Source organism: Agelaius tricolor, unplaced genomic scaffold (assembly GCF_023055355.1).
Source record: "Agelaius tricolor isolate 1412-34295 unplaced genomic scaffold, bAgeTri1.0.p SCAF_12, whole genome shotgun sequence".
In the NCBI taxonomy this organism is placed as follows: domain Eukaryota; kingdom Metazoa; phylum Chordata; class Aves; order Passeriformes; family Icteridae; genus Agelaius; species Agelaius tricolor.
This window is the reverse complement of record NW_027269272.1, coordinates 13,937,785-13,948,256: the sequence shown is the minus strand read 5'-3', so window position 1 is coordinate 13,948,256 and position 10,472 is coordinate 13,937,785. Positions and strand designations below refer to the sequence as shown.

The window sequence follows — 10,472 nt, the reverse complement described above, 5'->3', positions numbered from 1 at the left end:
TTTCTGGGATATGAACATTTGCCTTTCCCTTTCACTGCCCACTGTTCCGTTGCTCCCAGTTCCTGGGGTTGGAGTGGGACACAGACTGATCCCAGCCCCGGCTGTGCCCGGTGGGGTGAGTGTGTGTGCAGGGAGCTGTGATGCTGTGCCCAGCACTCAAACCCATGGCTACGGGCAAGCTGTGCCCAGCTGCAGCCCCACTGTGTTTCTTCTCCTTGTGCTTTTGGTCATTTATGAAACAGCAGCTGAACAGGAGCTGCCGTGTGCCCAGGTGGCCAGTGGCATCCTGTCTGGCCTGCATCAGGAACAGTGTGGCCAGCAGGATCAGGGCAGTGATTGTCCCCTGCACTTGGCACTGGTGAGGCCACACCGTGAGTGCTGTGTCCCGTTCTGGGCCCCTCGGTTCAGGAAGGACATTGAAGTGCTGGGATGTGCCCGAGAAGGGTCTGGAGCCCAAGTCCCGTGAGGAGCAGCTGAGGGGGCTCTGGGTGTTTAGCCTGGAGGAGGCTCCAGGGTGACCTTATCCCACTCTACAGCTCCCTGACAGGATGGTACAGCCGGGTGGGGGTCGGGCTGTTCTCCCAGGCCGTGACAGGACGAGAGAGCACACTCATAGAACTCATACTCTCAAACTGTGCCAGGGGAGTTCAGGATGGACAGCAGGAGGAATTCACCCTCAGAAAGGGTGATTAGACACCGGAATGGATTGCCCGGGAGGTGGTGGAGTCACCGTCCCTAGAGGCATTGAAGGGAGGACCGGCCGTGCCGCTCCGTGCGGCGGTGTGGCTCTCACGGTGGGCTGGGCCGTGGCCCGGGCTCGGTACTCCCGGGGCCTTTTCCAGCCTCATTGATCCCGGGAGCCCGGCAATTGCAGCGGGCGGGGGCGCTGCGCATGCGCGCCGGGCTCCCGCTGCGGCGCCTCGTCCTTGCGCCGCGCGCCCCCTGGCGGTGCGGCGTGAGGGGCCGGGGCCGCCATGGTGGCACGGGCGCTGTGGGCGCTGCTGGCGGCGCTGCGGGCGGGCTGGTGCCTCCTGCCGCAGAGCGGGTACCTGCACCCCGACGAGTTCTTCCAGGCGCCCGAGGTCATGGCAGGTAAGGGATGCGCCCGGTACCGGGTGGCCCCGCGGGCTCGAGGGGACGCGGAGCGGCGCGGCCACGGGCATCGCCGGCCAGGCGGGTATTGTCGAGGGATCCCGCTGTGTCACAGAGCGAGTCCCGCAAGCCGGGCAGGAGAGGATCCGCAGAGCTGGCCGGGTGGGTGGGTTCCTGCTCTGTGCTTGCCACAGCGAGTGGCGCTTCGAATCACATTACTGTGACAGGCTTCTCATGTTTTGTAAAAATGAATGGTACGCTCCTAAAAACATCAAGGCTGACACCAGTTTCAAAAGTTTAGGAGCTGCTCTGTATTGTGATACCTCTTATACCAAGTAATATCCCTAATGCTGAATTACTAAATAAAATAAACTATCTATACGTATTTTTTATTATCTATATGTATTTTTCTCTTCCTTTGTAGGAGATATTTTAAATCTACAGGTCTATTATCCATGGGAGTTCCTTTCCAACTCTCCTTGCAGAACAGTTGTTTTCCCATTAATGACATCAGGAGTTACATACTGGGTGATCAAGTCTTTGCAGCAGTTGGACATATGTTCAAGTTGCATCAACAGCTACACTCTCCTTGTATCTCCTCGCCTGCTCTTTACAATCTTTTCTTTCATTCTCGACTATAGCATTTATCGATTGGCTCCTTTCTGGGGAGCAGATCCATGGAAAGCACTGGTGCTTCTTGCTGGATCCTATGTCACGCTGGTGTTTTATACAAGGACATTTACCAACACACTCGAAGGACTTCTCTTTGCTCTTCTCATGGTACTGGTTTCTTCAAGGAAGTCCAGTGGCCGCTCAGCAGAGCCTACAAGCAGCTCTCTCTTAGGTGTCATAACAACTGCTGGGTTTTTCAACAGGCCAACCTTTCTGGCATTTGCTCTAATGCCTCTGCTATACTGGGCCAGTTTAATTGTTGACTCTCAAAAGAGCATTAAAACTCTTATAAATGACTTTTTGAAGTTTATCCTATGTGCATGTTTTACTGCTTTTGTTTTCATAACTGCTGACACCTTCTATTTTACCTCCGTGAGCTTAGACAACCTCTACAGCACTAACAAGAGCAGCCTAATTGATGTAATCGTTCAATTACATGACAAAATGGTAGTAACCCCCTTCAATTTTCTCAGCTATAATCTTAATCCTCATAATCTTGCACTGCATGGAAGTCACCCACGAGTTACACATTTTACAGTCAATGGAGTGATGCTGTTTGGTATCTTACATATTCTGGCCATCGGCGCAGGCTTTAAAATGCTAAAGAAATATGTCCATCAGTTAATGCTGGTCAGATGGTGTTGCCGTGGGCAGCCTGGGCTCTTGGTGCATTCTGAGGGCAGTCCAATTTTGCTGCTGTTTTATTTTGTTCCTTTGGCATTTCTCTCCCTGTTCAGTCACCAGGAGCCTCGGTTTCTCATCCCTCTCATCCTGCCTTTGGTCCTGTTCAGCGCGTCACCAAGCAGAGCTGTGAAATGGAAGCTCCTCGTTGTTCTGTTCAACCTTCTGGGGGCACTTCTGTTTGGGTGCTTACACCAGGGAGGGCTCATTCCCTGTTTGTTTCACTTGGAGCAGCTCATCCATTCTCCAGCATCCTCAAGCCACCCGCAGCACTACACTCTGCTCTTTGCACACACCTACATGCCTCCGAGGTCTCTGCTCAATATCAAGAAGACAGATGTGCATGTGGAAGTCATTGACATGGCTGGGGCTGGAGAAGAAACCCTCTGCCAGACAGTAGAGCAGCGAGCAAGCAATTTCACCTGCAGCAACTGTCACATCTTTATTATAATCCCTGGTACTGTCAGAGCCACAATTACAAAATGTGATGTCTCATTCAAGAACGAGACTTTGATATTTCCTCACTTATCAATGGAAGACCCACCACAAATACCTGTCCTATCCAGTGGAAATTGGAGGAGTCAGTTAGGACTTTACATCCTTGAGCTAAACAGAGATCATCAGAGCCTTTAGATTTTAGGAGAACAAAGTTTTAGTCTTTTACTTCATTTGGGTACTGTCTGATGGTGCTGTGAGACCTTTCTCTTTCATACACCCCCTTTCAGCATCAGCAATGGCACTGGGAGCTCTCCCACATCTCTTTATTCCCATTCCTCACACTCTTAGGGTAGCCAGTTCCGGATAGAACCTGCTTAAAATTTGACTTACTCAGCCCTGTGGTATTTCATATGAACTTTTGTACTTCTCCTCATGAGAGAGGATGAAATCAGAGCCCACCAAAACTGTGACTGAAGCTTAGCTGTTTCCATGCGAGATTTATTTTTGAAAGCTCTAATAATCTGACAGGGTTTGGGGACTGTGGGGTGTTTACTGATAATAGGCATTAATTCAGCTGCTGGAGAGAGGTTACAGGGTTAGACAAAAGCTGGTCTGACTCAGTAATCTTTTATGTTCTTAAAAATTCATTAGACCAGACTGCAGTCACCACTGCCTTGGGTGGGTCCATCTTGAAAAATCCCCAGCCCTGATCTGGCTGAATCTGATTTAGAACATGGAGGATGCTTCAGGCTAAGTGCTTGTGCTAATTCCTAAAATCCAAGCTTTGCCTGTTTAGCCTTCCTTGCCACAGTTCCATCTTCGTGAACCGCCCCGGGCAGCTCGGGGGGGCAGCCCCGCCATGGCATTAAGCGCAGTGCGCGGTGTTCCGCGGCTGCAGGTCGGGCTCTCCTTCCCTAGCGCGCTCCCGCCGCTCCTCTCGCGGCTGTCGCTGCTCTGTCACCACTGTCACCCCGGCAGAGCGCGGCCGGTCCTGCGGGAGCTGGACCGAGGAGCTGCGCAGACAGAAAGCGGTAACTGGGAGGGATTTGATTCACCAGATGCATCTCTGAACGGGCTCAGCACAGGGCAGAGATCCCCGGTTCTGCCGCCGTGGAGGGAGGGCAGCCTCGAGGGGGGAGCCGCATCCCCTGCGCCTCCTCCCCGTGCACTAACTGCTCTCCATGAAATCAGCTCAGTGGGAAGGACAGCTCCTATCCTGGCTTTCCACTGGAGAGCAGCCTCTTTTTAAACTGGACACCAACAACTGGGCTTCAGCTGACAATGATGTACACGCTCAATAGCACAGCATGATCTACAGTGTTTGGTTTTGCCTACATGAACTTCTGGATCCAAAACATCCTGCCTTGGCACATGCATTGTAGATCAAGCCTCTCTCTCTGAAACAAATCTGACACTTGAATTATTTCCACTCCCAAAGGTGGTAATGCTTTTGGCAGTTCTTCACCCACACAACCTTACATAAGGTCTTAAGAGCCAGGCTTTCAACAGAGACAAGAATAATATAGGTTGATGCCAGGCTCTAAGGAGAATCTAGGAAAAATGAATGTATGAATGATTTGCCTGTATTTTCCAAGCTATAGGCATGACCTAGATGTTTAGGGAACATAGCTCTCGCTCTCTTGTAAAGCATTTTGTCTTGTGTTGCCTGTATGTTCATCCCACATCCTTCACTCTTCACTGCTGCCCTGCCTGTAAATTAAAGGGGTGTGTTTGGGGGGAGGCAGGAGAGAGAAGGTGCCTGTCTTTGTACTGGTGACTCACAAAGTAGTGTATGTAGTTGTGAAAGCATTGTGACAGAAAATGTATTTTCCAAGTTAATTTTCTTTTTGCTCTTACACTGGGAAGACACAACTGTGTGCCACAGCTGTTATTCCATGTCCTGCTTCCCATTTTCAGCTTTCTTAACTTAAATCTTTAACATTATTTTCATAAAACTTATGAATTCTGGCAGTCTGAGTGGGGTATATCTTGAAACTCTTGGGGGATGCAACGGAGCACCATTCCCATGGGATGATGACTTCTCTACCACTGCACAGGTAACCTGCAGAGAGCCAGAAACACAACCTGGACTACAAATACCAGCTCAGATTAACAATATACTGCTTTTGTCTTGCCAGCCAGACCTTTGACCTTTGAATTTACACTGTAGATGCAGTTTCTCCATCCATGCTGGAGGTTTAACTTTACCAGCAATGCAGAAAACTATCTCGGACAAAGTACAAGGTTCTTCTCACCTGGGATGATAAAAGGAGTGGAAATTACCCTCCCCAGTTAACTGAGCCTCTACTCAGCTGGATCACACAGTGAAACATGCTCTGAAGGAAGTTTAACTGCTGTAGTGTCATAGATGTCATCAGATACAGTGTCTTAAGCAAACCTGCCCTAGGCATTATATATGATGGATGCATCCTTTTCCATTATATAGCTGTATTTCCACTTATATGCAGGGTGCCTCTATTGGTCATTTTTTTCCCTGTAAACCCTTCTTACTACAATAGACTTGAAGCGTGCATTAGGATAGCTACTGAATCTCTTTTACATTCCTGTAAGATGTCTGTTATCCTGTCCATCATCATCACTGAAAACCCTTTTTGTAACAAAACTGTATCAAATATAGAGTATTACTCCTGTATACACAGACATTGTTACAGGTACTCCTGTGAGAATTGTGATTTTATTTCAAGTTTCTTATCAAGCGCTTAAAGTGGCAATCTTCACAGCATTGTGGATGATTAGGAAGTGAGTCTGCTTGTTCCTGAGAACCGTGGGACGCGTATACTGTCTTTGAAATGGAAATCCATGAAACCGATGCGGAGCAGCTTCCCGTGTTCATGCTTTCCCGAGGAGTCGCTCCAGGCCACGCGATGAGGAACGCACCGTCCAGTCCGCAGCTCGCCACCCGCATCCCGGCCACCGCCGGTATCCACAGCGGCTGCGGGGCCCCGCTGTCACCTGCTCCCGGGGTCCTTCACCCGCCGGTTCCAGTGCACTCCGTGCGCTCGGCGCAGGGAAGCGGCGGCGGCGGTTCCCGTCTCCTCCCCGGCGATGTCCGCAGCTGCCTCCCGCTACAAGCGGCGATCACGGCGCTGACCCGGGGCGGCCGCCGCGGCCCGGCCCGCGCGGCCACGGCCACCCCCGCGCGCGGGCGCCGTCCTTGAGCTCGGCGAGGAAGGCGTCGCGCAGGCGAAGCAGGCGCGGGGCCAGGTCGCGCTGGCCGCGGGTGAGGGCGCTGGCGGTGACCCGGGCGGCGGCGCGGATGGGCCGCGACTCCGAGAGCCGCTCCACGAACCGCGGGCTAGAGAGCAGCAGCAGCAGCGCCCGCAGCAGCGCCATGGCCGCCGCTCTCGCGAGACCCCGCGCCTGAGCGCTCCCGCCCGCTGGGCGCGCCGCGGTTCTCGCGAGAGGTGCCACACGCCTCGCCCGCCGCGCTCACGAGAGCCGCGCACCGCCTCGCCATTGGCTGCGCGCCCGGCGGCCGCGGGGCGCGTGCGCGGGGCGCGGGAAGGCGGGGAGGAGCGGCCGAGCCGGGTCGGGTGGTGTGGGTCTGTCCTGTGCTGGGCACGGCCGGGCTGTGCGAGGTTGGGCTGGCCTGGCCTGGCCTCGGGTGGCGCCGCCATGAGCTCAGGCGGCACGCTGAGCATTCTGCGCAGCGACTCCTACGCCGAACTCAGCCAGTACCGGGACCAGCATTTCCGGGTGAGCCGCGGCCGGGGGCGGGGGCCGCGTGGTCCGGTCCGGCCGGGCCGGGCCGGGAGGTAACGCTGTGTCCTTGCGGCCCAGGGGACGCGGTACGACCAGGAGCGGCTGCTGAGGAAGAGCTGCACACTGTACGTGGGGAACCTCTCCTTCTACACCACGGAGGAGCAGATCCACGAGCTCTTCGGTAAAAGCGGCGACATTAAGAAGGTCATCATGGGGCTGGACAAAGTGAAGAAAACCGCCTGCGGCTTCTGCTTCGTGGAGTATCCTTGCGCAGCGCGGCAGGAGCCGTCAGGGTGTGGGTGAACTGCTCTGCACTGCAGGCTCTGAGTTACGGGGGAGTCCTCCGAGGATAAAATTAATTATTTGCTAAAGCGGCTGTGGGAGACCCTGGCGAGAGAGAGCAATGCTGGGCTCACGGTTGGACATGATAGTCTTAGAGGTCTTTTCCAACCGTGATTCTGTATTCGAGCATACACTGCATGTCGAGTGGGGTTAGCAGATTGCTTTCACTTTGGTACTTTAACCCAGACACCTGTTGGGTAGTTGACCTCTGTAGTAAATTCATATTCTCCGTGCCGAGGTAAAAAGATCTTTCTTTTCATACAAACACACGTGTAAAGTTTCCGTTGGTATCTTTCATCCCTGTCGTATGACTTCATTATGTGCACGTTTCTGAGGATCATTCTGTTACTGCTTCCAGTGAAATCACCAGACTGGTGAAAGTTTGCAGCATGAACAGAGCATGCCTGGGGCTTCCCACTCTTTAGCAATAGAGCTTTCTTCTGTTAAATGATTGACAAACTTTTTAATGCTTGAATTATTGCATGTTTCACCCTTTCACTAGCAGTTTTTTTAGATGGTATAGCTTCATAAAAGTGGTTCAGGCAAAGACTTGGTTTTGTAGTCCATTTGACAGTGTTCATTTTCCCACGTGGTGAAAATAGAAGTCTGTTTCTTTCATTAACGTATTCCTAAGGTATTATGCCAGAGGAGATGCTGAAAATGCGATGCGCTACATCAACGGGACCAGACTGGATGACAGGATCATAAGGACAGACTGGGATGCAGGGTTTAAGGAGGGCAGGCAGTATGGCCGTGGACGATCAGGAGGGCAGGTAGGTTGCTGTACAGCCTGGGATTTTAAGGGAATGGTGACTTTGCCAAACTTCTTGATTTTGAATAAATACAGAAAAATTTCAGAAATAGCAGCTTAGGAGTCATTGTTTAAGATAAAACTGGAAGACATCTGATCAATGGCAGTATAATCCACTAGGAATAAATAACTCCTTCCTACATTTCACTAGAAGTACTTGCAGAACCAGCTCTTGGATGCCTAGAGAGATAATAATGCTTTTAAGTAAGCCCAGAAAATGTAAGGGGTTGTTAGGACTGCAGTTGGCTTACCCCAAGTGGAGTAGGTGGCAGTGGCTTGTACTGCCAAAGGCCAAGGCTGGCCATCCTTGCTTGGGCTGTGGTGATTAGAGAGTCCCCAGACATGATGAAAGAAGAAGTTGGTTTATCCTGTTCTGGGCTTCTGCATGATGCACTTCACCTTCTGTTTGGTCGGACACCTCCATGTAGCCACTTAGATGTTGTGATGTCAGTGTGACTGTATTCTAATGCTGCAGCAGTTTTTGAGAAATTGTTTTTCCTTGTCTTTTCTGGACTTCCCTTTCTCCCTCCTCTGTTAGGTCCGAGATGAGTATCGGCAAGACTATGATGCTGGAAGAGGTGGCTATGGCAAAACTGTTCAGTGCCAGTGACTCCTCAGCCTCACAAGAGAACCAAATCTGCATAGTAAATGTCCCCAGGCACAAAGCAGGTCTGTTACACACAGTTCACAGAAACTCCTATCCTGTGAGCACATCCTATGTTCAATACCTCTTCGTTTTAATACCAGGATCCAAAGCATTGCAGAGGACCTGGGAGTGAGGCTTTAAGCATTAGAATGCTGAGGCTTTGGTCTCAAAATGCTGCTATAACTTACTGAAAGGAGCAAAGATGTAATGTTATGGTGCTATTTTTGTTCTCTGGCAAAACTTGATTATTCTACTGGGTTTTGTTTACATTGGGATCACAGGGTGGAGATCAGTGATAAGGGATGATTGGTGGATGTTTCACAGAGGAAAGCAAAAGGCAAAGAGCCTGAAAAAGAAGTGGAATTTATAAGGAAATTTTTCAATTTCTCAAGAGAATACTTTTAAGTTGCAGATTTTCTGGCATTACTGGATTAGCATCCTTTTCCATTGATGCTGCTCCTAGAAGGTTTACATGAACAGCCATAATAAAACAAATCAGATTGAGTTCAGGAATCATGAAGTGAGAAGCAGAGAGAGGAAACAGACCTCTGCTGTCTTCTACAAATTACAGTTGTGATTGCATGACAGAGAAGAGCAAATACAAGAATTGCAGTACTATTGTTTCCCAGTTTGAGTATTAGATCTCTACAGCTTTAATATTTGAGGGCAGTATCTTCCCTGTGCCTGTAAGGATTGCATGAAGCCAAGTTACCCCAAAATGGGATGTTTGAGGAACTGGGTTTATAATGAGAAAGCTTCTTCCCAAACAGGTTTTCTATTTGAGAAACTTGATTTCAGACAAAATAAAAATAGAAATAAAAGAGTTTTGGGAGGAGTTTTGCTTTCTACTGAGGATGTGATAAGAATGGTAAAAGGATTTCAGGATTGTGTAGCTCGTGTTTTGGTTTTTCCCTTTCCATGCTGGATTCTGTTCCTACTGCTTGTTGATATGTTGGAATGTTGATGTACTGCAAATGTAGGTTTAAAAAATGTGATCCCAAGATCAAGGACATTGACCTGCTGAAATGAAATAGTTTAAAAAGAACTGTTACAGGGCTTTGAAATTTCTTAATAGACTTCTGAGTTCCACATAAATGGCAAATACCTTGTTGTCCATGACTCCTTATAAACTTTCAAAGGTGTACAAAAGTTGAACTTCACTCACTGAAGGTATTGTAGGAAGTTTTGATGTGTTTCTTGCACAGAGTTAATCACAACTGTTACTGTAAATTGGAAGACAGGTGAGATTGAACAACTCCTTACTTAGGAAGTGTGAATTTGAGGTTTTTGGCATGTCAAGTAAAACTAGACTTTCAGGATCACTTGGTGCTGGTCTGCAAATAAGCTTTGAACAAAATTACCTTTTCCAATATAGTACATTTGACTATGAGTTTACAGCCTGTAATTGCTCTAGAACACTGCTGAAGTTTATTTTTCGTTGTATCAATTTTGTATAAAAAATATGTTACCAAAAATTCTAAAGTCACTTTCTTTTAAATAAAGCTGCAACATTAAAATGGTTTGTTACATTTTTTTTTAACAGAATCAGTGAACTAAAGAAACCGTATTCAGATTCTTGGTCCTTTGTTTTAGTCTCTTTTAAGATAGAAAGAATAAATATTCTTTCTCTTTGGCTGGATTTTCTGGCTTGTTCTGTTTTTACCTGGATTCTGAAAGGTGTTTGGTTAATGCTCTTCATTCTGGTTTGAATTTCTTTGGATTACAGGACAGAAATTGTTTCTTGATAGTGAAGTAAATGTGAAAGTCTTTGCTGTGTAAGAAGTAATTTTCAAGCTGATCTTCCTTATAAAGATGAGGTCTAAAATTGTTTTTTATTGTAAGTACTGCCAGTACTTCTCAAAAAGTCATTCTCAAATGAGATGGAGGTGGTAATAAGATTGTCTATCACAACAATCACTGTTCTTTGCTGTTTATGTGCAATGGGTCTGGAAAGAGTATTTTTTAAGTTTTAAAGTAAGATTTTCTGTTTTGAGAGATACCAATCACAATGGGATTTAAAACCACATGGTATGTCATGTGAACTCTTAGAATCTCAAAAGCTCAGTA

At 48.7% G+C, this 10,472-nt stretch overlaps 3 protein-coding genes across 3 annotated transcripts; 2 read left to right on the top strand and 1 right to left on the bottom strand.

Moving 5' to 3' along the window:
- Positions 1-104: 104 nt before the first annotated feature.
- PIGZ (phosphatidylinositol glycan anchor biosynthesis class Z) lies at positions 105-4,854 on the top strand. Its single transcript, XM_071437713.1, has 2 exons — positions 105-1,092; positions 1,517-4,854. The coding sequence occupies exons 1-2, from the start codon at positions 975-977 to the stop codon at positions 3,076-3,078; spliced, it is 1,680 nt and encodes a 559-aa protein (XP_071293814.1). The 5' UTR covers positions 105-974; the 3' UTR covers positions 3,079-4,854.
- Positions 4,855-5,559: 705 nt separating this feature from the next.
- NCBP2AS2 (NCBP2 antisense 2 (head to head)) lies at positions 5,560-6,283 on the bottom strand. The gene has a single exon (XM_071437715.1). The coding sequence runs from the start codon at positions 6,235-6,237 to the stop codon at positions 5,983-5,985; it is 255 nt and encodes an 84-aa protein (XP_071293816.1). The 5' UTR covers positions 6,238-6,283; the 3' UTR covers positions 5,560-5,982.
- Positions 6,284-6,385: 102 nt separating this feature from the next.
- Positions 6,386-10,044, top strand: NCBP2 (nuclear cap binding protein subunit 2). The gene is made up of 4 exons (XM_071437714.1): positions 6,386-6,600; positions 6,685-6,866; positions 7,583-7,721; positions 8,298-10,044. The coding sequence occupies exons 1-4, from the start codon at positions 6,520-6,522 to the stop codon at positions 8,367-8,369; spliced, it is 474 nt and encodes a 157-aa protein (XP_071293815.1). The 5' UTR covers positions 6,386-6,519; the 3' UTR covers positions 8,370-10,044.
- Positions 10,045-10,472: the final 428 nt, after the last annotated feature.